This window comes from Hemibagrus wyckioides, linkage group LG10 (assembly GCF_019097595.1).
Source record: "Hemibagrus wyckioides isolate EC202008001 linkage group LG10, SWU_Hwy_1.0, whole genome shotgun sequence".
In the NCBI taxonomy this organism is placed as follows: domain Eukaryota; kingdom Metazoa; phylum Chordata; class Actinopteri; order Siluriformes; family Bagridae; genus Hemibagrus; species Hemibagrus wyckioides.
Genome location: NC_080719.1, coordinates 23196910 through 23224717, shown reverse-complemented (window position 1 = coordinate 23224717; position 27808 = coordinate 23196910). Strand labels below are relative to the sequence as shown.

Here is a 27808-nt window from a genome sequence, read left to right as displayed (position 1 = left end):
TGTCACACCATACCTGTGGAGCGCTCGTCTCTCCACAACACCACCATGGGGACTTTAAATTTAACAACTATAACATTAGTAACATGGATTGCTCTATTTATTGGACTGACTGCTGCACAAAGTAAGTTGACTTCATAACCAAGTGGTAACATTGCGGGGCTTAACAATATGTGGGGTTATAATATAGTATGTTATAAATGATTATAGTATGTTCTAAATGATTAATCAGAACTGGTTAATGAATGCATCAATTAATAATCAACTGCTTGATATGAATTACAACATAATAGCTGTGTGTTTTTATTGTATGTAATAAAAATATCTACAGATATAGAATTTAGTAATCTATACTCTTTAAAAAGAAATCAGTGTCTGTAATGAAGTGGGATAAGTTTATAGAATAAAAGAATAACTTTTGTTTCTCTAAATATTTCAGCGACCGTAGCAATTATTGAACCACTGATGACAAAGCAACTGATTTCAGGTACAACTAAATATTTACAAAATCTATGATTTCATTTTATTTTTTTTACGTACAAAGATAAATGTGTAACAGAGTGAAACATCATGTTTCAGGAATTGCTTCAGCGCATAACGAGCTCGTCTGCAGCACGTGGGGAAATTGCCACTTCTTGACGTTCGACAGAGACCTTTTCCAGCTCCCGTCTACGTGTAACCACATCCTGACGTCGCACTGCAGAGGCAGCTATGAAGACTTTAATGTTCAGATGAGACGGGAGATCGTGAACGGCGAACCAACAATCAGCAAAATCTCCCTGAAGCTGGACGGCACAGTGGTGGAGCTCAGTAAAGGCTTAATCATTGTCAACGGCCAAACGTGAGCCAAACTAGAAACTAGCACTCTAGCAACAGCTGTTCTAATGGATCAGTTATTACACAATACTAAGGCTGAGATAAAAAATGTTTTGACTTAAAATATGAAGAGATGGAATTAAAAGCCATTTTACTATACATACATTTTCACCAGTATTGAAAAGCAGAATCCATGTCTTTTTAATATCTACAAAAAAATCTAATTTGCATATGTTTCTTTTTAAGGGTCACGGCACCATTTGCCAGCAGCAGTGTATATATTGAAAGACTCAGCTCTTACATCTCCATCAAATCCACAGTGGGGCTAAAAGCTATGTGGAATGAAGATGATGGCTTCATGGTAAATCTTTGTTCTTTGAATTTTGTCAACGAAAGACGAATACTTATACGCAATTATTTCCTAGCTTACCTTTTAAGAACAGTTAAATTAGTGAATTAAAACTGTCAACTGGTTGCAAAGCGGATGCTGATTGTGGGTTTATTTTTACAGATTGAATTAGATGCAAAGTACAAAAATCGGACCTGTGGGCTTTGCGGCGACTTCAACGGCGTCTCTGGTTACAATGAAATGATCAAGAATGGTAATTAAAGAATGTTGGTCTAAAAAATGAATATAAATGTCTTTAAAGTCAGGTTTGGGTGCAGCGTAGTGAGTAGTTTTGCCTTCTCAGAGTTCCAGGTTATGTACAGTGTAGGTGTGTATTGGCTACATTAACAAGCCGCTGAGGGTATGTGTGTGTATTTCTGCCTCTTGTCCATTGTTTCTGCGATTAGCTTCAGATCCTCAGAGCAGGATAAAGCGCTTTATGAAGACGAATGAAGGAATGGAGAGTAACATTAACATCCAGCTCCTGCTTGGGAACAACTTTGAAATTTCTTTGTGTGTGCTTTAGATGTGCTGCTCTCTCCGTCTGATTATGGAAGTCTCTGGAAGATGGACGGACCCACAGAAAGATGCGAGGACATACCTGCACCAAAATATACAAACTGCGGAGATGAGGTATCAGAGATCTATCATAACTTCACTAAACAGATGCCATGTCATCATCTGAATTAGATCTGTCACCATTTAATGAACCGAGACCGCTGAGGTCCATCTGACATCACAGTCACTAAAGCTAGATAGATTTTATTAGTTTGCTGGTAAATAAGCTGGCATGAATTACATAAAAAGCTGGTATAAAACATAACTACATAGATATTTATTACAAAAAATAGTCAGTACTGGTAAAGCTTCATAGCTCAGTAGTGTGGTAGGAAACTATATCAAATGAGGTGTTAAATCAAATAAGGTGGTCAAGTTAGATATATATTAAGGTAGCTACACTCAGCAAACTATTCTACAGGAGAGCCAAAGGTGAATAGAAATTATTTAACTATGTTTATTTTTTTATATATATAAATGTTGTCTCTCTGGACAGAATTTCTGCCGTCAGCTGTTCCTCAAAGCGGAGTTCAGCAGCTGCACATCTCTGGTGTCGGTCGATATGTTTGTGACAGCATGTATGGAGGATCTGTGCCAGTGTAACACAACTTCCTGCTTGTGTAAAACCGTAGCCGAGTATTCACGTCAGTGTGTGCACGCAGGAGGGAAACCCGAAAACTGGAGGACTGACACCTTCTGCCGTGAGTAAACTCTTCTCTTCTCTTAATTAGCTTGTGCTCTGCATACTGTGTGGCCTTCACAGACATGGATATAGCTTACGTCAGTCTGGAAAACACTATGTTATGTTTAAATTTTTGTTTGTCATCTCTTTGGTTATAGCCAAGTCATGTTCAGGTACCCTGCAGTACACCGAATGTGGCAGTCCATGTACGGATACCTGCTCGAACTCTGAGAGAGGGGAAGTGTGTGGAGAACACTGCATCGATGGATGCTTCTGTCCTTCTGGTAACTTTTTTTTAAAGTCTTGTCTCCAAACTGAAGCTTAAGCTTTGGATTGCTCACGACTTCGATCACACGTTTGAAAATATTTCATCATTCAATAATGAATCTTTCATGTAAAATGTGTTATATATTTTAAGGCACTGTGTGGGATGATGTGACCAACTCCAGCTGTATTCCGCTGAGTTCCTGCTCCTGTGTTCATGAAGGAAATGTTTATCAATCTGGAGAGAATTACACAGGTAGCTGCAGAGAATGGTGAGTCCTGGATTTTAAATTAAAAAAAAAAGTATTATTGTTGTTATTTTAATATTAAAACTATATATAACGTGAAGCAAAATCAAACACGGGGTGTGTGATAGCAAAAAGTCGTTGGTTGCCATATGTATTATAGAAAGGGTCAGTGGATGATTTTCCCTTCCTCTCATTGTTATTAATGTATTTTCTTTCAGCACTTGTTCAGGAGGTCAGTGGGTATGTGTGTATAAAGACTGCCCTGGTACTTGCTCAGTTTTGGGAGGATCACACGTCATAACGCTTGACAATAAGCAGTACACGTTTCATGGGGACTGTTCGTACGTCCTTGCAAAGGTAACTATAGGGCAACTATCTACAGTTATAAGAGACTGAATGGCACTTTCTACTCATCATTATGGTGCATTTCTACACACCAGCAATTCACATGCACCGCTCTGCTTTCTTTAGGAGTGCACTGGCAATGATTTCACCATTCTGGGTGACTTGATGCAATGCGGACTGACAAGCACAGAAAGCTGCCTGAAAACGGTTACGCTCGCATTATCACAAGACACTAAGGTAAGTGATAAGAATGGAGGTTTTATCGTGTACTGATATATTTGTATTATATCCATATTATCTAATCTGTTATCCTTGTTTGTTGAAAAACAACGATTTGAAAATAAACTACATGTAACTAAACCTTGGCAGTGAAATAAAACAAATGGTACACGAGGTAAAGAATAGCGCACAACATAAAGAATACAGTTGTGCAGATTTTCAGTATGTGTCCATGATAAATGGCAATACGACATATTTCTATCATATTATAAGCAGTTTTATATGCTTGTCCTATTCTTTTATATTTGCTCTTCAGGTGATCCAAGTGGACTCGTCTGGGAATGTTAACGTGGACAGGATTTACACACAGCTTCCATTGTTTACAGGTAAAACCTCCAGTGACTCCATCAGAACAAACAAATCTATGCAATAAAATAAAATATTTCCGTAAACACTGAATGTTCCTGGGAAGCACACAACAACAACAAAAAACGATGTACTAAAGAAACTCTCCAGTCAAGTGTTTTTGTTTGTAGGAAAGTATACCTACATGGCCATGTAGCCCAAATGTTGGTCAGAGTTGGTCATTACTGCCACTCATACCCTTTAAATGTCTAGGTGAACGATTTTTAGATATTAAAATGCCCGACTGTGTGTCCACAGCTGACTTGAGCATCTATATGCCGTCTTCCTTCTACATCGTCATCAACGTCATCAAGTCCAACCTTCTTCTGCAGATCCAGCTGGTTCCCATCATGCAGGTTTTCATCACACTGAATCCAGTTTTTCAAGGACAAACATGTGGTGTGTTCATACCCTCCAGCTCTCTCACACATTTCACATTACCATTGGTAAAAGTTATTATTGATATTGTAAACTGAATTGACTTTCACCATCCTGCAGGACTTTGTGGTAATTTCAACAACATACAGGCAGATGATTTCACCACACCTGGTGGACTTACAGAAGGAACAGCGGTGGATTTTGCCAACAGCTGGAAGGCCAGAGCAAACTGCTATGATATCCAGAGATCTTTTGAGATCCCGTGCAGTCTGAGCACTGAAAACGGTGTGAACACACACTAGCCATTCACTTTTAAAATGCAGAGGTTTGACCTGAAAGTATAGTGACCTCGGTCAGTGTCTTAGCCTCCTGTTGGTAAATATGTATCATAAATGTATTGTAAAATATATGAATTAAAGTTAAATGTCTGTGTTGTTTTTTTTTACAGAGAAATATGCTCAGTACTGGTGTTCCCTGCTGTCAGATCCTTCTGGAGTTTTCGCTCCCTGCCATTCAGAGATCAGCCCTAATACCTACCAAACGGTAAAATGGACTCTCCTTAATTGATTTGATTTGGAACAGCCTTAAATAGAACAAAAATGATCTAAATGATCATACCATTAAATATGATCCTGTATCTGCACTTTCACAGGTAGAGCATGTGAAATAGATGATCAGATTCTGCTTTAAACAATGTTCTAGTTCGCATCTGTCAACTGAACTCATATTTTAAAGCTTAAACCACATAATTTATATATATATATATTTTCTATTCCGTACAGAACTGTATATACGACACGTGTAATTGTGAGAAGTCCGAGGACTGCATGTGTGCTGCTCTGTCCTCCTACGCACACGCGTGTGCTGCTAAAGGGATCGTCCTCAGCGGCTGGAGAGATGTTGCTTGCAGTGAGTTAAACATGAGCCGGAAAACCACAGATAATAAAAATATTACACATAAACGCTTGGCAAGCAAATACTAAATACAATTATGTCCTTTCTATATATTTATTTTTTTATTAGCTTGGCAAGTGTTTAATATTTCTTGGTGCAGATATAAATCTGGGATAAAGCAAGTCAATAACTGTTTTAAGCAACTCAAATATTTCATCAGATTGAAGTTAACTAAGTAAATATGAGTCCAGAGAAACCCAGATCTGAAATGTACACAGTTGAGATAAGAAGAATGAACACACATGAAAAGGATTCACAGTGTCACATACTGTACCCAAAAGCACTAAAATAAACTGCAGGGAGGTGTCAGAATTAAAGTGAGATCTGAATCCTTTTCACAGAAACTTCCTTGAAAAATTTCTGATACATAATAAAATCATGCGAATATTATATTCTCTGCACTGACTGTCTATTTATTATAGAACTCCAACATCAAACACTGAAGAACATCAAATTAGTGTATTCCAAAGACAGCTGTGTTTATTGCAAAAAATCTGACAGGACATTGTAAGCATCTGTTCTTTTTTTTGTACTCAGATAACTCCACGACGTGCAGCAGCTCCTTAGTTTTCTCATATGAAATGACCAGCTGTGACCGCACATGTCGCTTCATCGGGCAGGAGGACTACACCTGCATCAACCCAGTGAAAGTTGAGGGTTGCGGCTGTGCACCGGGGACCTACATGAATGAAAACGGAGTGTGTGTTGACGCAAATAACTGCCCGTGTTACGATGCCAACACCATCATTCAGCCCGGCGAGATCATTAGCAAAGACGGCACCACATGGTAAGAATTAAACAGCCACAAAAAATAAATTAATCAAAACATTCATGAATTGATCAGAAGAGCGTTGACTGTGATTTTCATATCTAACTGCAGCACATGTAAGCAAGGCACACTGAGCTGCTTTGGTCTACTGAAGGTGGAAGGTAAGAAACAGTGTGCTACTGATTACTATTATTATTATTATTATTATTATTATTATTATTATTATTATTATTATTACGATTATTATTGTTGTTGCTGTTCATGTAAACTTCAGAACACACAGAAGTCACTTGAAAAAAGGAAAATACATAAAGATGAGTGTAGTTGAAAAAATCTCCTCAAACATTTATTTTATTATGATTATATTATAATTATGCATTTATAACGATGACTTACAAATAAGCACACTCACAGTTTCATTCGGTCACCTAGTTTGTACAAAAAAATTGTTTGTTTGTTTGTTTTTCACTTCGCTTAATCACTCGATTCACGTCAGAAATTATGATTCATTTGCATGATGACAAGTGTCTTAGCATAATCAAGAAGCTGCATCCATTACATTTCTAATTATAATTATAATTACCCAAAAACTGTGATATCCTGTTATTTGAACACATTTTGTTTACTCTAGAATGTGTGGCGCCAATGACGTACTTCAACTGCTCCAGCGCTGCTCCCGGAAGCACCGGCTCTGAATGTCAGAAAAGCTGCCAAATCCTGGACATGGCCTGTGTGAGTTATCACTACTGAATGAAAGCGTTTTGGAAATAATAAGCAAACATAGCAGCAATATTGAGAAGACAGACGCCTTTCATTCATGAGCCATATTATTACTCCGAATCCCTACAGATCAGCACAGAGTGTGTTTCCGGCTGCATGTGTCCCTCTGGCCTGGTGTTCGACGGAAAAGGTGGCTGTATTTCTGAAGACCTTTGTCCATGTGTCCATAACGGAGTGAATTATCAATCTGGCGAGAGCGTTCAAGATGGCTGCAACACATGGTACTTACAAAATATTCAGATTTTCATTTTTGGATTCTATTCTTGTGCCTGTACAAAGTGTCAGACTCACATTAAACATTTCTTGCAGCATCTGTCAGGACAGAAGATGGCAGTGCACCACAAATCAGTGCAGTGGAACGTGTACCATTTACGGAGATGGCCATTATCTATCCTTCGACAAAAAACTATACGTGTTTAATGGAAACTGTGAATATGCCCTCGCTCAGGTACTGATCATACAATATCATTGAGATACATTTAAAAAGCCAAACAACTCAAACGATAAACGGAGAGATATTCAAGTCTTGTAAAATAGTCATGTGTCTTGAAGAGCTAGAATAAAGGCAGTCCCATTTTGTGATTTTCAGGACTTCTGTAGTGGCAGTAGCACCAACGGCACTTTCAGAGTCATCACTGAAAACATTCCCTGTGGAACAACCGGGACCACCTGCTCAAAGTCCATCAAACTCTTCATAGGAGTGAGTTTCATTTATTAATGATAATATGCGAATCCAATCACTGTGCTATAAAGGACGCTGACAAAGTTGCAAACCATCCATCCACATCCAACCACATCCATGCTGGCTAGGTAACCACAACCAGACACAGTGGGAGGAGTATGTGCTACTGCATGTCCACTCCGTGCTTCAGGGGTTTCCTCTAGGTTCTTCGTGTTTCCTCCCCGAGTCCAAAGAGGTGTTGAGGATTGTTTAGGATCTCTAAACTGTCTGTAGTATGTGAATGGATGTGTGAGTGTGTTTGAGATTGTGTCCTGTCATGGATTAGCTCCCTATCCAGGGTGTCCCCTGCTTTATGCCCTGGGATAGACTCCAGGTTCCCTGAGACTTTGTGTAGGATAAGAGCTACAGAAAATGGATGGATGGATAGATGGATTTTGCCTAGCGTTTCCTGCTGAGTTTATATCCGAGGCATAGAGACAAATCTAAGTAAGATCAAAAGCAAACATTGTGTTTCGTCTAAAATGAACAAATCTATTTTATAGAGCAATGAGCTGATCCTCTCAGATGGAACATACCAAGTGGTACAGAGAAGCAATGGAGAGGAAATCCCGTACCAGATCCGCACCATGGGAAACTACTTGGTGGTTGAGACCTACAACGGCATAATGCTTGTATGGGACAGAAAAACAACCATATACATTGTGCTGAGTCCTCAGTTTAATGTGAGTATTTATGCCTCATGTCACAGGTATACTTAAAACCTGTAAAAGGTTGTTTCATCTGTTCACAATGTTGCATCATTTAGCATTTTTAAGTCCAGATTATAATGTTTTACATCCACTTCTGCTAATGTGTCTTGCATTTTATTTGTCTTTTGCTTGAAACTGTTAAAATCAACATTTTATTGGACAAGAAATGGGCAAAATAAAGAAAGAATTTATCATTATTCTTATTCTTAATAACATCATTGTTTTTGTTGTTGTTATTATCTGGTTTTGATTATTATTCTGCCTCAACTCACAGGGAAATGTGTGCGGTCTGTGTGGAAACTTTGATGGCAATGCCAATAATGACTTCACCACAAGAAGCCAAGAAGTGGTCATTGACCCAGTCACCTTTGGAAATAGCTGGAAAGTGTCTCCTACTTGTCCAGAGGCGCTGGCCGTTAGCAATCCATGTGCTAACAATCCATACAGGGAGGCATGGGCACAGAAACAGTGCAGCATCATAAACAGTGACACTTTTGGTGCCTGCCATTCACAGGTATCATCACAATACAGGCACGATACAAACAAAAACACAAAGAACGAAAAAGAAACAACATTTTTCCGATAAATACATGCTAGCAAGAAAGATTCTGTCTTGTCTGGGGGTGGGGTGGATGGTGAGGAGTCAATAGGGAGACTGAATTTTAACTAAATGCTTTCAAGATTATTTAAATAAGATGCGACACGTTTTGAAGTCATTTGAAAACATTTTAGAAAATATCAGAATGGTCAAGTTTAGCATTTATTGATGAAAAGATGTTTTGCACAAACTATATTTCCTGAGCTAATGCTGTATTAGTTTGCTGTAATAGCTAAACTGTCCAAACTGGTACACAAGACATGTGCATCATCAGTGTGTGTAATTTTATTTATCTTCCAGGTGGAACCATCTTCTTATTATACTGCATGTGTGAGTGATGCATGTGCTTGTGACACCGGAGGAGATTGTGAGTGTTTCTGTACTGCTGTAGCAGCCTACGCTAAGGCCTGTAGTGCTGCTGGAGTGTGTGTTGCCTGGAGAAGCCCAAAAGTTTGCCGTGAGTCATGCGTGTCTTCATATTTGTGCTGAAAGGGTAGGGAAATGTCACAACACATCTATATTAAGGTATATCATGGGACAATTGCCATAATATTTGCCAACTTTTGTTTGGAAATAGTTGCTATGGTTGGTTAGTTGTGTTTATGGTTAAGCCGGCTAGCTAATGTTAAGTGATGTCGACGATCTACCAATTAAACATGATATAGACTTCAAAATGAAAACAGAAATTCTGAACTTCTGAAATTCTGAACTTCCTTTTTCATTCATCAGAAACACTAGCAAGCGCAAGGGATTAGCATGATTAGCATGAGCTTACAGGTATAACAAAGTAAATGGATTTGTTAGCAGTGGAAAAAATGAGAAACTGGATGCATCTATAAAGATTATAGTAATATTTTGTCTATATTTGAGCTAAGATGAACTAGAGATAAATTGATGATGTTGCTGTTCCTGCAGCACTGTTCTGTGATTACTACAACCCACCTGGTGAGTGTGAGTGGCACTACAAACCTTGTGGTCACACGTGTATGAAGACCTGCAGAAACCCCACAGGAAACTGCACAATGGAGACTCCAGGACTGGAAGGTAGGTGCCTATGAATTTTTTTTATATGAATTGTCCTTAACACACTGGACATTGAAAGAGCAAATATTGTTGAATGTTGAAAGAGAAATATTGTTTCCTGCAGTAACCCAGCAGCAACTGGTGTGCAAAGTTGATTGAGGTTTAGGATACATGTTTACTGATGACTTATTACATCAGATATAACTTTAGTTAAACCATTCTTAATCCATAGAATTACCATCCAGAATGCAGTAAAAGTTTCAGTTTTAACGAAGGTGATATTTTAACCTACCATACATTGTGAAAGTAAAATGTATATTTTGTGTACTAAAATTTTTGAAAGACCTTAATATTCACATATTCACAGCACATATTCACATATCCAATGAATATGTGCTGTGTTAAAGACCAAACATAAGGTCCAGGCCAAACATAGAAACAAATTTGAATGTATATAAGACCTAGGTAGCAAAGACTTTGTAGCGAATTAGCAGTGAGCACATCAAAATTGCATTATAACAATTATACACTCTTTCTTGTTTCCTTAATCTTTGCAGGTTGCTATCCTGAATGCCCAGCAGATCTCCCATTGTTTGATGAGGATATCATGAAGTGTGTGTCACAATGTGGCTGCTATGCTGAAATGCTACGTTATGAGATCGGCCAGTCTATCCCTACTAAAAACAACTGCCAGACATGGTATGTATAATCTATCTAATTCTAGGCAAAATGATGCTATGGGTCAGTATAGTGACACTGGCAAAGTTTTTATTCCAAAATACCCAAAAACTGGATATTGTAATATGGATAATTTATGTATGAAAGGGTTACTACTGCAAAAATGATACTTTTGATTTTCAATTATTGGCTTGTTTTTGATATGTAGAAATCAATTCTTTTGTTTTAATATCAAGTCACTGCACATCAAATGGAGAGAGCTGCAAATATGATGTAAACGGTGAGCATTCTCTATTTATTCATGTACAGTACAAAAAACAATTCAACTGTTTGTCAGTATCATTAAAACAACTTTTTTTCTTTGTTCCCAGCTTGTACATGTCAACATAATGGTACCATGTACAAGTACAAAGACATCATTTACTACACAACAGATGGACTTGGACACTGCATTACTGCTATATGTGCTGAGGATGGAAATATTAACAAGACAGTGGAACCTTGTGCAACTACAGTTGCCCCAACAGTACCAACAACACCACTGACTACAACACCAAAGCCTACAACTGTATTTGTTTTCACCACTCCAGGTGAGTATCATCAGAACACAAATGAATTTTGAATCATTACTGAAATGGTAGTGCTAACCAAATAAAAAATTTTGGAAACAAAGCACCTACCAATGGAATGACACTATGGCATGGATGAGGGTATGTATAAAAGCATGCATAAGTTTTTTATGGACAATTAGTCCAAAAGTTTAATCCATTTGGGATTTAGGAAATGTTTGATATGCTTCTTTTATAAACACCCAGGTTTTTAAATAAAACTACATGAAATGGTAAATGTTGTTTTAAAAAAAAGTAAATGGCAATACCAACATTATTGCTGTTAATACGTAGGCTATGGTAGCACAAACATAAAAACATAAATCTTATAAACTCAATTATTAATGCAAAATGAAAAATAACAAAAAATTGTTTCAGAGCATTGACTTCATCCTCTTGATTAACAGAGATAACAACTCTAAATGCAACAACAACCACAGAAGCAGCTCCAACAACTCCAACAATCACAACAGGTGAAAGCAAAACCACACAAATCTCTACAACAGCAACAACAGCGATTGCTGCAATCACAAAAACACCTAGCACACTTACTGGCACAACAGGCACAACATCAACATCAATGAAAAGCATGTCACCTACCCTGTCAACAGAAATCACAAGCATAGCTCCACCAGCGACAACATCTGTGCCACCAGAAATGACAACCATTCAGCCTGTGGAAACTTCTACTGTCAAAGAAAGCACTATTTCCACAGAAGCACCCCCGACAACTCCAAAAATCACAACAGGTGAAAGCAAAACCACACAAATCTCTACAACAGCGATTGCTGCAATCACAAAAACACCTACCACACTTACTGGCACAACAGGCACATCAACATCAATGAAAAGCATTTCACCTTCCATTCCAACAGAGACAATAAGCACAGCTCCACTAGTGACAACATCTCTGCCACCAGAAACAACGACCACTCAGCCACTGGAAACTACTCCAGCCAAAGAAACAACTATTTCCTCAGAAACAACAACATTACCTGTTACAACTCTTCCAATCACCACAACCATTGCTCCAGAAGTAACAAGTACTCAGCCTTCCACGGAGACCACCATATCACCAGAAATAACAACACTGACAACCAAACCAGTTGTAAAGGCAACAACAGTGGTTCCAGAAGTGACAACTACTCAGGTTCCTATAACTCCTCCTAAAGAGACCACGGGTCCAGCAGAAACAACAATACTGACAACCACAGTTGCACCAAAGACAACATCTGTGCCACCAGAAACAACGAGCACTCAGCCATTGGAAACTACTCCAGCCAAAGAAACAACTATTTCCTCAGAAACAACAACATTACCTGTTACAACTCTTCCAATCACCACAACCATTGCTCCAGAAGTAACAAGTACTCAGCCTTCCACGGAGACCACCATATCACCAGAAATAACAACACTGACAACCAAACCAGTTGTAAAGGCAACAACAGTGGTTCCAGAAGTGACAACTACTCAGGTTCCTATAACTCCTCCTAAAGAGACCACAGGTCCAGCAGAAACAACAATACTGACAACCACAGTTGCACCAAAGACAACATCTGTGCCACCAGAAACAACGAGCACTCAGCCATTGGAAACTACTCCAGCCAAAGAAACAACTATTTCCTCAGAAACAACAACATTACCTGTTACAACTCTTCCAATCACCACAACCATTGCTCCAGAAGTAACAAGTACTCAGCCTTCCACGGAGACCACCATATCACCAGAAATAACAACACTGACAACCAAACCAGTTGTAAAGGCAACAACAGTGGTTCCAGAAGGGACAACTACTCAGGTTCCTATAACTCCTCCTAAAGAGACCACAGGTCCAGCAGAAACAACAATACTGACAACCACAGTTGCACCAAAGACAACATCTGTGCCACCAGAAATAACGAGCACTCAGCCATTGGAAACTACTCCAGCCAAAGAAACAACTATTTCCTCAGAAACAACAACATTACCTGTTACAACTCTTCCAATCACCACAACCATTGCTCCAGAAGTAACAAGTACTCAGCCTTCCACGGAGACCACCATATCACCAGAAATAACAACACTGACAACCAAACCAGTTGTAAAGGCAACAACAGTGGTTCCAGAAGGGACAACTACTCAGGTTCCTATAACTCCTCCAAAAGAGACCACAGGTCCAGCAGAAACAACAATACTGACAACCACAGTTGCACCAAAGACAACATCTGTGCCACCAGAAATAACGAGCACTCAGCCATTGGAAACTACTCCAGCCAAAGAAACAACTATTTCCTCAGAAACAACAACATTACCTGTTACAACTCTTCCAATCACCACAACCATTGCTCCAGAAGTAACAAGTACTCAGCCTTCCACGGAGACCACCATATCACCAGAAATAACAACACTGACAACCAAACCAGTTGTAAAGGCAACAACAGTGGTTCCAGAAGGGACAACTACTCAGGTTCCTATAACTCCTCCTAAAGAGACCACAGGTCCAGCAGAAACAACAATACTGACAACCACAGTTGCACCAAAGACAACATCTGTGCCACCAGAAATAACGAGCACTCAGCCATTGGAAACTACTCCAGCCAAAGAAACAACTATTTCCTCAGAAACAACAACATTACCTGTTACAACTCTTCCAATCACCACAACCATTGCTCCAGAAGTAACAAGTACTCAGCCTTCCACGGAGACCACCATATCACCAGAAATAACAACACTGACAACCAAACCAGTTGTAAAGGCAACAACAGTGGTTCCAGAAGTGACAACTACTCAGGTTCCTATAACTCCTCCTAAAGAGACCACAGGTCCAGCAGAAAAAACAATACTGACAACCACAGTTGCACCAAAGACAACATCTGTGCCACCAGAAACAACGAGCACTCAGCCATTGGAAACTACTCCAGCCAAAGAAACAACTATTTCCTCAGAAACAACAACATTACCTGTTACAACTCTTCCAATCACCACAACCATTGCTCCAGAAGTAACAAGTACTCAGCCTTCCACGGAGACCACCATATCACCAGAAATAACAACACTGACAACCAAACCAGTTGTAAAGGCAACAACAGTGGTTCCAGAAGTGACAACTACTCAGGTTCCTATAACTCCTCCTAAAGAGACCACAGGTCCAGCAGAAACAACAATACTGACAACCACAGTTGCACCAAAGACAACATCTGTGCCACCAGAAACAACGAGCACTCAGCCATTGGAAACTACTCCAGCCAAAGAAACAACTATTTCCTCAGAAACAACAACATTACCTGTTACAACTCTTCCAATCACCACAACCATTGCTCCAGAAGTAACAAGTACTCAGCCTTCCACGGAGACCACCATATCATCAGAAATAACAACACTGACAACCAAACCAGTTGTAAAGGCAACAACAGTGGTTCCAGAAGTGACAACTACTCAGGTTCCTATAACTCCTCCTAAAGAGACCACAGGTCCAGCAGAAACAACAATACTGACAACCACAGTTGCACCAAAGACAACATCTGTGCCACCAGAAACAACGAGCACTCAGCCATTGGAAACTACTCCAGCCAAAGAAACAACTATTTCCTCAGAAACAACAACATTACCTGTTACAACTCTTCCAATCACCACAACCATTGCTCCAGAAGTAACAAGTACTCAGCCTTCCACGGAGACCACCATATCACCAGAAATAACAACACTGACAACCAAACCAGTTGTAAAGGCAACAACAGTGGTTCCAGAAGTGACAACTACTCAGGTTCCTATAACTCCTCCTAAAGAGACCACAGGTCCAGCAGAAACAACAATACTGACAACCACAGTTGCACCAAAGACAACATCTGTGCCACCAGAAATAACGAGCACTCAGCCATTGGAAACTACTCCAGCCAAAGAAACAACTATTTCCTCAGAAACAACAACATTACCTGTTACAACTCTTCCAATCACCACAACCATTGCTCCAGAAGTAACAAGTACTCAGCCTTCCACGGAGACCACCATATCACCAGAAATAACAACACTGACAACCAAACCAGTTGTAAAGGCAACAACAGTGGTTCCAGAAGGGACAACTACTCAGGTTCCTATAACTCCTCCTAAAGAGACCACAGGTCCAGCAGAAACAACAATACTGACAACCACAGTTGCACCAAAGACAACATCTGTGCCACCAGAAATAACGAGCACTCAGCCATTGGAAACTACTCCAGCCAAAGAAACAACTATTTCCTCAGAAACAACAACATTACCTGTTACAACTCTTCCAATCACCACAACCATTGCTCCAGAAGTAACAAGTACTCAGCCTTCCACGGAGACCACCATATCACCAGAAATAACAACACTGACAACCAAACCAGTTGTAAAGGCAACAACAGTGGTTCCAGAAGTGACAACTACTCAGGTTCCTATAACTCCTCCTAAAGAGACCACAGGTCCAGCAGAAACAACAATACTGACAACCACAGTTGCACCAAAGACAACATCTGTGCCACCAGAAACAACGAGCACTCAGCCATTGGAAACTACTCCAGCCAAAGAAACAACTATTTCCTCAGAAACAACAACATTACCTGTTACAACTCTTCCAATCACCACAACCATTGCTCCAGAAGTAACAAGTACTCAGCCTTCCACGGAGACCACCATATCACCAGAAATAACAACACTGACAACCAAACCAGTTGTAAAGGCAACAACAGTGGTTCCAGAAGTGACAACTACTCAGGTTCCTATAACTCCTCCTAAAGAGACCACAGGTCCAGCAGAAACAACAATACTGACAACCACAGTTGCACCAAAGACAACATCTGTGCCACCAGAAATAACGAGCACTCAGCCATTGGAAACTACTCCAGCCAAAGAAACAACTATTTCCTCAGAAACAACAACATTACCTGTTACAACTCTTCCAATCACCACAACCATTGCTCCAGAAGTAACAAGTACTCAGCCTTCCACGGAGACCACCATATCACCAGAAATAACAACACTGACAACCAAACCAGTTGTAAAGGCAACAACAGTGGTTCCAGAAGGGACAACTACTCAGGTTCCTATAACTCCTCCTAAAGAGACCACAGGTCCAGCAGAAACAACAATACTGACAACCACAGTTGCACCAAAGACAACATCTGTGCCACCAGAAATAACGAGCACTCAGCCATTGGAAACTACTCCAGCCAAAGAAACAACTATTTCCTCAGAAACAACAACATTACCTGTTACAACTCTTCCAATCACCACAACCATTGCTCCAGAAGTAACAAGTACTCAGCCTTCCACGGAGACCACCATATCACCAGAAATAACAACACTGACAACCAAACCAGTTGTAAAGGCAACAACAGTGGTTCCAGAAGTGACAACTACTCAGGTTCCTATAACTCCTCCTAAAGAGACCACAGGTCCAGCAGAAACAACAATACTGACAACCACAGTTGCACCAAAGACAACATCTGTGCCACCAGAAATAACGAGCACTCAGCCATTGGAAACTACTCCAGCCAAAGAAACAACTATTTCCTCAGAAACAACAACATTACCTGTTACAACTCTTCCAATCACCACAACCATTGCTCCAGAAGTAACAAGTACTCAGCCTTCCACGGAGACCACCATATCACCAGAAATAACAACACTGACAACCAAACCAGTTGTAAAGGCAACAACAGTGGTTCCAGAAGGGACAACTACTCAGGTTCCTATAACTCCTCCTAAAGAGACCACAGGTCCAGCAGAAACAACAATACTGACAACCACAGTTGCACCAAAGACAACATCTGTGCCACCAGAAATAACGAGCACTCAGCCATTGGAAACTACTCCAGCCAAAGAAACAACTATTTCCTCAGAAACAACAACATTACCTGTTACAACTCTTCCAATCACCACAACCATTGCTCCAGAAGTAACAAGTACTCAGCCTTCCACGGAGACCACCATATCACCAGAAATAACAACACTGACAACCAAACCAGTTGTAAAGGCAACAACAGTGGTTCCAGAAGTGACAACTACTCAGGTTCCTATAACTCCTCCTAAAGAGACCACAGGTCCAGCAGAAACAACAATACTGACAACCACAGTTGCACCAAAGACAACATCTGTGCCACCAGAAATAACGAGCACTCAGCCATTGGAAACTACTCCAGCCAAAGAAACAACTATTTCCTCAGAAACAACAACATTACCTGTTACAACTCTTCCAATCACCACAACCATTGCTCCAGAAGTAACAAGTACTCAGCCTTCCACGGAGACCACCATATCACCAGAAATAACAACACTGACAACCAAACCAGTTGTAAAGGCAACAACAGTGGTTCCAGAAGTGACAACTACTCAGGTTCCTATAACTCCTCCTAAAGAGACCACAGGTCCAGCAGAAACAACAATACTGACAACCACAGTTGCACCAAAGACAACATCTGTGCCACCAGAAACAACGAGCACTCAGCCATTGGAAACTACTCCAGCCAAAGAAACAACTATTTCCTCAGAAACAACAACATTACCTGTTACAACTCTTCCAATCACCACAACCATTGCTCCAGAAGTAACAAGTACTCAGCCTTCCACGGAGACCACCATATCACCAGAAATAACAACACTGACAACCAAACCAGTTGTAAAGGCAACAACAGTGGTTCCAGAAGTGACAACTACTCAGGTTCCTATAACTCCTCCTAAAGAGACCACAGGTCCAGCAGAAACAACAATACTGACAACCACAGTTGCACCAAAGACAACATCTGTGCCACCAGAAATAACGAGCACTCAGCCATTGGAAACTACTCCAGCCAAAGAAACAACTATTTCCTCAGAAACAACAACATTACCTGTTACAACTCTTCCAATCACCACAACCATTGCTCCAGAAGTAACAAGTACTCAGCCTTCCACGGAGACCACCATATCACCAGAAATAACAACACTGACAACCAAACCAGTTGTAAAGGCAACAACAGTGGTTCCAGAAGTGACAACTACTCAGGTTCCTATAACTCCTCCTAAAGAGACCACAGGTCCAGCAGAAACAACAATACTGACAACCACAGTTGCACCAAAGACAACATCTGTGCCACCAGAAACAACGAGCACTCAGCCATTGGAAACTACTCCAGCCAAAGAAACAACTATTTCCTCAGAAACAACAACATTACCTGTTACAACTCTTCCAATCACCACAACCATTGCTCCAGAAGTAACAAGTACTCAGCCTTCCACGGAGACCACCATATCACCAGAAATAACAACACTGACAACCAAACCAGTTGTAAAGGCAACAACAGTGGTTCCAGAAGTGACAACTACTCAGGTTCCTATAACTCCTCCTAAAGAGACCACAGGTCCAGCAGAAACAACAATACTGACAACCACAGTTGCACCAAAGACAACATCTGTGCCACCAGAAACAACGAGCACTCAGCCATTGGAAACTACTCCAGCCAAAGAAACAACTATTTCCTCAGAAACAACAACATTACCTGTTACAACTCTTCCAATCACCACAACCATTGCTCCAGAAGTAACAAGTACTCAGCCTTCCACGGAGACCACCATATCACCAGAAATAACAACACTGACAACCAAACCAGTTGTAAAGGCAACAACAGTGGTTCCAGAAGTGACAACTACTCAGGTTCCTATAACTCCTCCTAAAGAGACCACAGGTCCAGCAGAAACAACAATACTGACAACCACAGTTGCACCAAAGACAACATCTGTGCCACCAGAAACAACGAGCACTCAGCCATTGGAAACTACTCCAGCCAAAGAAACAACTATTTCCTCAGAAACAACAACATTACCTGTTACAACTCTTCCAATCACCACAACCATTGCTCCAGAAGTAACAAGTACTCAGCCTTCCACGGAGACCACCATATCACCAGAAATAACAACACTGACAACCAAACCAGTTGTAAAGGCAACAACAGTGGTTCCAGAAGTGACAACTACTCAGGTTCCTATAACTCCTCCTAAAGAGACCACGGGTCCAGCAGAAACAACAATACTGACAACCACAGTTGCACCAAAGACAACATCTGTGCCACCAGAAACAACGAGCACTCAGCCATTGGAAACTACTCCAGCCAAAGAAACAACTATTTCCTCAGAAACAACAACATTACCTGTTACAACTCTTCCAATCACCACAACCATTGCTCCAGAAGTAACAAGTACTCAGCCTTCCACGGAGACCACCATATCACCAGAAATAACAACACTGACAACCAAACCAGTTGTAAAGGCAACAACAGTGGTTCCAGAAGGGACAACTACTCAGGTTCCTATAACTCCTCCTAAAGAGACCACAGGTCCAGCAGAAACAACAATACTGACAACCACAGTTGCACCAAAGACAACATCTGTGCCACCAGAAATAACGAGCACTCAGCCATTGGAAACTACTCCAGCCAAAGAAACAACTATTTCCTCAGAAACAACAACATTACCTGTTACAACTCTTCCAATCACCACAACCATTGCTCCAGAAGTAACAAGTACTCAGCCTTCCACGGAGACCACCATATCACCAGAAATAACAACACTGACAACCAAACCAGTTGTAAAGGCAACAACAGTGGTTCCAGAAGTGACAACTACTCAGGTTCCTATAACTCCTCCTAAAGAGACCACAGGTCCAGCAGAAACAACAATACTGACAACCACAGTTGCACCAAAGACAACATCTGTGCCACCAGAAACAACGAGCACTCAGCCATTGGAAACTACTCCAGCCAAAGAAACAACTATTTCCTCAGAAACAACAACATTACCTGTTACAACTCTTCCAATCACCACAACCATTGCTCCAGAAGTAACAAGTACTCAGCCTTCCACGGAGACCACCATATCACCAGAAATAACAACACTGACAACCAAACCAGTTGTAAAGGCAACAACAGTGGTTCCAGAAGTGACAACTACTCAGGTTCCTATAACTCCTCCTAAAGAGACCACAGGTCCAGCAGAAACAACAATACTGACAACCACAGTTGCACCAAAGACAACATCTGTGCCACCAGAAATAACGAGCACTCAGCCATTGGAAACTACTCCAGCCAAAGAAACAACTATTTCCTCAGAAACAACAACATTACCTGTTACAACTCTTCCAATCACCACAACCATTGCTCCAGAAGTAACAAGTACTCAGCCTTCCACGGAGACCACCATATCACCAGAAATAACAACACTGACAACCAAACCAGTTGTAAAGGCAACAACAGTGGTTCCAGAAGTGACAACTACTCAGGTTCCTATAACTCCTCCTAAAGAGACCACAGGTCCAGCAGAAACAACAATACTGACAACCACAGTTGCACCAAAGACAACATCTGTGCCACCAGAAACAACGAGCACTCAGCCATTGGAAACTACTCCAGCCAAAGAAACAACTATTTCCTCAGAAACAACAACATTACCTGTTACAACTCTTCCAATCACCACAACCATTGCTCCAGAAGTAACAAGTACTCAGCCTTCCACGGAGACCACCATATCACCAGAAATAACAACACTGACAACCAAACCAGTTGTAAAGGCAACAACAGTGGTTCCAGAAGTGACAACTACTCAGGTTCCTACAACTCCTCCTAAAGAGACCACAGGTCCAGCAGAAACAACACTGACAACCACAGTTGCACCAAAGACAACATCTGTGCCACCAGAAATATTGACCACTCAGCCATTGGAAACTACTCCAGCCAAAGAAACAACTATTTCCCCAGGAACAACATTACCTGTTACAACTCTTCCAATCACCACAACCATTGCTCCAGAAGTAACAAGTAGTCCGCCTTCCACGGAGACCACCATATCACCAGAAATAACAACACTGACAACCAAACCAGTTGTAAAGGCAACAACAGTGGTTCCAGAAGTGACAACTACTCAGGTTCCTACAACTCCTCCTAAAGAGACCACAGGTCTAGCAGAAACAACACTGACAACTACAGTTGCACCAAAGACTACACCTGTGCCACCAGAAATAACGACCACTCAGCCTTTGGAAACTACTCCAGCCAAAGAAACAACATTACCTATTTCCATTCCTCCAATCACCACCACCATTGCTCCAGAAGTAACCAGCACTCAGCCTTCCACAGAGACAACATTAGGAATTGTGACTGGACCCACACCAACTACTTTAATTCCAACAACCGGCAAGCAAATGAATGTTAGTACTACTGTAACTTTACCTGTGACAACAAGCCCTGTCTGTTGTTTTGTGAACGGAACAGATTTTCCATCAGGTAAGACTTAAACACCTATATATTCAATTTACTTGTCATAAGAATATTTTATAGTATATTTAAAGTTTTCATTCATATCCAATATCTTGTATTTTTAGATACCATCATTTACAATGTAACTGATGGCTTTGGATGGTGCTTCACTGCATATTGCAATGCCACTTGTGATGTTGTGACAATGTCGTATTCCTGTTTGACAACACCACCTCCGATTACCACCACACCAATCAGCACCACAGCATTTAAGACAACACCAACAGTAGCTCCAACAAGTATTCCCACTTTTGCTCCACCTCCTACAACTGTAGCCCCAGACTGTGCCAGTCTTAATCCACCAAGAAAGGTAATTGATTTCAAAAATTCCTACACCTTGACTAACAGCTGATATTTACCAATAGGCATTTCAAATATTATTGTCTTATTTTCAATAATCAGCTCCTATGTAAAACTTTAAATTAACAGAATGGGGAGTCCTGGAAAGTGGATAACTGCACCACTGCTACATGTACTAATGGCACAGTCATCCATGAACCAGTGTACAAGTGTGGCCCAGTTGAACAAATAACCTGCGCAAATGGCCGATCACCCATTAAGGTTTATGATGAGAGTGGCTGCTGCTTCAAATATGAATGTGAATGTAAGCTGACTATTTCTATCTAAGCATATTTTTTGTATATGAATCTATCATGTCTCTATTCAAATGAACACTGCTAATTTTTATATGTTTGCTAAGGTTTATATGTTTGGCATGTTAATGTAGGCTCTTGTAGTGGATGGAGCGGCTCTCATTACATCACATTTGGTGGAACACCTTATACCTTCAGTGATAACTGCTCATACATTTTGGTTCAAGAAATTTACAATGCAAATCTGAAAATCGTCCTTGACAAGGAAGTCTGCAGCACTGGGAGCTCATTCTGCCCACAGAGCCTGATAATTACATACAATTCACAGGATGTTATTCTGACACAGACAATGACATCAAACGGCGCAACTAATGTGGTAATGTTGTGTGTCTAATATTATAATATTTTTTATGCGAAGGCTGCAAGAATTGCATTGTCCCTGTCATCATATTCTCAAAGCTACTATGTAGATCAAAAACTTAATGTCTGTTTTGTATATCTTTCTAAAACACTGCAGGTGATGGTGAATAACAAGCAAGTCTATCCTGTCTTCAACAATGCTAATTACATGATCACAAGCACAGGCATGGAGATCAAAGTTGTGATTCCAGAGATTCAGGCTCAAGTGACCTACACAGGCACCTCGTTTAATATTGACTTGCCCTTCTCTGAGTTTCAGAACAATACAGAAGGCCTATGCGGTGAGTACAACTCTACCATTTAAAGAAGACCTAGACAAAATACCTGAGACTGGTATCGCGTCTGCAAAAATTGTAATTAACTATTGTTCTATCCTGTAAGTGATCAGAACCCCCAATTATATTCCATCAATATTTATTTCCAGGGACCTGTGATAACAATCCAGCAAATGACTGTAGGTCACCTTCTGGTCAAATTGAGTCCTGTGTGAACACTGCACCAAGCTGGCAGGTTCCCAACAAGACATGCATAGCACCCACCACTCTTCCTCCAATTACGGCTACTACCATTATTCCCCCCACCACACCCTACCCATGCCAGCCAGTCATCTGTGAGCTCTTCAACAGCAGGTGAATATTAACAACACTATTTAGGAAAATATTTAATTAGATTTAAACAAAGCCAAGTTACTATAAAGGTTTATAGAACCTGAGATGTACACGCTCCTGTCTGCCACCCAAATCTCAACTTTTCTCATCATTTCTCCTTGATTGCATCTCTCTCAATTTCTTAAACGCCATTCTATTATCTTACCAACCTGAGATAACTCTTTCATGTGGAACTGTGTTAACTTCATCGAAAGATGAATAATGTTTACATGCATAACTCTTTAGCTGTTCACTTAAAATGTTTCTTTCTCACTTATCAGCATGTTTGAGCAATGCCGTAGCATCATTCCTTTAGAGCCATATATGACCAGTTGCGAACAGGATGTGTGCTCTGGAAAACCTGGTTGTTCGAGTCTGCAGGCTTATGCATCCGCATGTGCCAAAGCTGGAGTGTGTGTGAACTGGAGGAATTACACTAACGGAGAATGCGGTGAGCAATTGTACATATCCATACATGCTTCAGTATCTTTTATGTTGAAGATTACTTTAATTAGCACTTAAAATAGACCAATATGGAAACTGCCACTTGTTGGTTATACTTGCTGGAAGATTTTGATATTAATGGAACACTCAGATATGTCTCCTGTATGATAGCAAGCCACTACAGTATTTGATTCATGAACATTACCTGTCTTGCAGATTATAAATGTCCTGCCACTAAAGTCTATGAAGCCTGTGGCCCCGCTGTGCAACCAACCTGCAATTCTCAGTAAATAATAAACACATTCAAAATGATTTCATTACTTATTTGCCGATTGCCCTTTAAATATAATTAGTAATATTCCACTTGGACATTTTGTAAAATGCTTAAATATTGTGATTTTGATAGGTATAATGAGAAGTACCAGGAGATGATGGCATCTGAAAGTGCAGGAATGCAGGAAGGATGTTTCTGTATGAAAGGCACCGTCCAGTTCAGCTCATACTCCGATGTCTGTGTCACTTCATGCGGTAATACACTCCTACGTCTCCTTTTCTGTAGCTTTGCAACAACTTTTGTGTTTGGTTCATCTGCAGAGTCGCAATATTGCGCAAATGTCTTTAAACCAAAAGTTTTTAAAGTCTGGTTTTTTTTTACTTTTTTTCCAGCTTGCGTCGGCCCTGATGGCAGTCCCAAAATGGTACGTACACATTGGTGCATTAGTGCCAGTAAATGTGCAAACTGTTTAATGTTGTTCTTTCTTTCAGGCATAAGATCATTATTCACTGATCCTGATCAAAGACGTATTTCAGAAACAACGTGTATTTCAGGAACCATAGTAGATGTAGTAAAAACAGTACTCAGTGCTGAAGCAAGGCATTTTGGTCCTTTATCTGCTGTGCAAACGGCAAAAAGGGCCTCCTACAGCCTACAGTACAGTGTACACCTTACACCTTTCTCTTTTTTTTAGCTGAATGAAACATGGCAGATTGGCTGCCAACTGTGTGAGTGTGATGGTGAAAGCGTGAGCGTCCAGTGTAACCCAGTCGTATGTCCGACCACGATCGTGCCCACTTGTGACCGACCCGGGGATGTGCTTGTTAACAAAACAGATGGCTGCTGCACAAGCTATGAATGTCGTGAGTAATCATCCATCATCTATGAATCACTCATCTCACTGTTTTTTTTTTGTACTGAAGAGTTTATTTAGAACATTAAACTAACCTGACATATCACTGTGTAGATCATACAAAAATCACACGCATCATATTCCTATTACAAAGATGATCAGAGGCTTCTGTTTAAAAAGACCAGCACTGTGCTGAAGAGAAGGCAGAAGTCATTTGACATTTATGCATAGTGCTTCTTTTTCCCTTGCAGAGTGTGATACAAGTCAGTGTGTCATGACCACTATGGCCTGTCCTCTGGGTTTCACACAAGAGATGAATTCAGTTCAACCAGGAGAATGTTGTCCTACATACACCTGCAGTGAGTACATATTAATATAGTATATGTATAGAATATTTGTATATTGACTTAAATAAGTTAATAAGATTAAAAAGCCAATTACATTAAAAAAAAAATACTCCACATTTTATTTCAGAACCGATGAAAGTCTGTGTGCAGAACGGAACTCTATATCAGGTAACAGGATTCATTCAGGATGATGATACAGAGTATGCAGTCGGACTGTATACCATGATAATCCTAACAGCCATTCGTGTGTTCCCTCTAGCCGGGCTCGCCCATGCCCAGTGATGATATCTGCGAGGACTGCGAATGTAGCTCAGATGTGGATCCCAGTACTGAACTTCTGAACCGAAAATGCACGGCAAAACAATGTGTTACGACATGTGACGAGGTAATGCAAGGCACAAATGTAGAAACGTTGGGAAAAAATCTCATAATTTCCAGATGGGAAAAAAAAAATCTGCACAAGAACTGACATCTTTAATGTTTTCTTTAAGGGTTTTGAGTATCAGGCTGTCCCTGGCAAGTGCTGTGGAGAGTGTGTGAGGACGAGCTGTGTGGTCTTCATTAATAATGGCACAGTGACCATCCCAGTGAGTGCAGCGTGACTTTAATCCTACCTGTTACCTAGTGCCATATCTAATACAACCTACAGTCTAAACGTCAGACATTTGAACTGTCCTGATGGCATTTCTAATTTGTCCGCAGGTGAACGAAACATTTACCCCACCTGATGATAAATGTGTGACATACACCTGCCAGGATATTAACGGTAATCCCATGGCAAAGGAAAGCAGGAAAATATGCCCCGTGTTCAACCCAGATATGTGTGTCCCGGTGAGGGTTTGTTTATTTTTTCCTGAGTTTACATTATAAAAATCTAATGTTTGTCAGGGTGCATGTGGGCCAAGGCTCTTGTAGTAGTGCTGTGTGCAATCTAAATTTGTTTTGGCCCAAATAAAGGGTTACATAACGGCTATATTCCTACTGATTTGTTTTACATGAGGAGGTGGAGTAAATATGTATAATTTTAATAATAATATGTATTATTATTTTTTGTATGGCTGTGATTTCAGGACCTGGTTTTCAGTGACCAGGTTTAAAAAAAAAAGAATGAATAGACATGAACATGGAAATCTGAAATAGCTAGCATGCTAATAAACCACTAGCTCAAAGAGTTCAGGAGTCTTGAAATTGTGTCATAATCTCATGGATTTATAAAAAAGTTTTATTTCAAGGAGTTGATCAGTGAGACATGAGAAATATAACATTTAAAGCCGTATTAATCAATCGACCCTTTGTTGTAAAGCAAGCCAGATGTGTTTTACGTTTGTTCTTCTTCTCTACAGGGAACAGAGACGACCGACGCCGACGGCTGCTGCATGAGCTGTAAGTGAAAGCATTTTATTTGTCTGATAAATGCTATAGATTGGATTTCCTGTCAGACTGACTTCACTTCCTCCACTTCCTGTCCAGGCACTCCAAAGGGCACCTGCAGTATGCAAAGCAACACCACTGTGCTGGTTCATGGTGACTGCAAGAGCGTAACTCCAGTGGAGATCACTTCCTGCTCAGGAGCCTGTGCCACTTCTTCGATGTGAGTATGAAAATAAAGAAATCCTGCTTCTGCCCAGCATCGTTCACATGATTAACCCTCACCTCTATCCTGCCTTCGTTTATAACAGGTACTCTGCAGAGTCCAACACAGTGATGCACATGTGCAGCTGTTGTTATGAGCAAGGAACCACCAAGAAGCAAGTGGAGATGATTTGCCCTGATGGAACAACCACCACGTTCACATATATTTACATCAACTCCTGCGGATGCCAGGTATCCGAATGCACAGAAAAGCAGAGGCGCAGAAGGAGCTTGAGCTCTGAACTGCCCATGAGAAGGCCGGGTAAACTTCACAAGTGAAGGAAACACAATGATTTATTTGAAACGCTTTTTTTTCGCTAGTAATCTATGTAGTGCTTCTTTTCTTCTGTTTGCAATGCAATAAGTTGTCTATTTTCATGGTTATAATATTATTATTGTAAGAATGTTTGAAAAGCTTGTTAACACGGCATGATCAGTGTGTCATGCCTACAAGGTACATGTCAGGAAGTTTTTCTTTTGTCCTTTGTCTTTTAAATTCTCAATAAACTGCTGCAGTTTAAAGCTTTGGTCTGCTCCATGTGTTTTTCTCCTCCTCGCGATGTGCTAGTCAAAGATTCACTGAACAAAAGACAATATTTATGGTGCATTTTAAAGCAACGAACCAACAACTGTGGAGCTTTCATTAAGTCAGAGCACGCTGCCTTACAGAGATCCTTTCTTAAGCAGCTTCCATCAAAATCCCGGGCTTAGCCGGTCTTTCTTAAACGTCATTAGCACTTTAATTAGAACTGAGGGCCTTTATTATCGCCACACATACATTACAGCACAGTGGAATTTTTTTCTTCTCATACCCCAGCCGTGGAAGTCGGGGTCAGAGTGCAGGTGCAGCTAGGATACGGCGCCCTGGAGCAGAGAGGGTTAAGGGCCTTGCTCAATTGCCCAACAGTGGAGATTGGTGGTGCTGGAGCTTAAACCCTGATCCTCCAAGCAACAACCAAGAGCCTTAACCACTTGAGCCAGCATTGCCTACAATTATAAAGCAGCAATAAGTCTCACACACATGATTATGTGTTGTCCATATGCGCTCACTTCAATGAGAATAGCTGTTAAAGCATGGGCTAATAATTTACAGTAATGTGGGGGCGAGTTAAGCCTTTACCAACCTGACCAGTTTAAATATTTGTGGAATGATTCATAAAGAAAATCTGGAGCA

General features: G+C 40.6%; 1 protein-coding gene across 1 annotated transcript; it reads left to right on the top strand.

Moving 5' to 3' along the window:
- Positions 1-27161, top strand: LOC131360265 (mucin-2-like). Its single transcript, XM_058400510.1, has 49 exons — positions 1-121; positions 437-484; positions 577-838; positions 1060-1174; positions 1325-1415; positions 1728-1834; positions 2256-2460; positions 2600-2725; positions 2860-2977; positions 3172-3310; positions 3425-3535; positions 3834-3903; positions 4181-4321; positions 4421-4585; positions 4749-4843; positions 5083-5209; positions 5792-6041; positions 6135-6184; positions 6655-6755; positions 6873-7024; positions 7113-7251; positions 7393-7503; positions 8028-8207; positions 8509-8748; positions 9133-9289; positions 9748-9876; positions 10413-10554; positions 10770-10813; positions 10905-11123; positions 11549-11890; positions 12017-21391; positions 21490-21734; positions 21854-22028; positions 22152-22393; positions 22535-22718; positions 22862-23066; positions 23366-23535; positions 23745-23814; positions 23935-24056; positions 24195-24226; positions 24497-24665; positions 24907-25014; positions 25130-25170; positions 25262-25387; positions 25494-25589; positions 25705-25833; positions 26346-26385; positions 26473-26593; positions 26682-27161. Exons 1-49 carry the CDS (start codon positions 46-48, stop codon positions 26911-26913), a joined length of 16134 nt encoding a protein of 5377 aa, XP_058256493.1. The 5' UTR covers positions 1-45; the 3' UTR covers positions 26914-27161.
- The last annotated feature ends 647 nt before the right edge of the window (positions 27162-27808 follow it).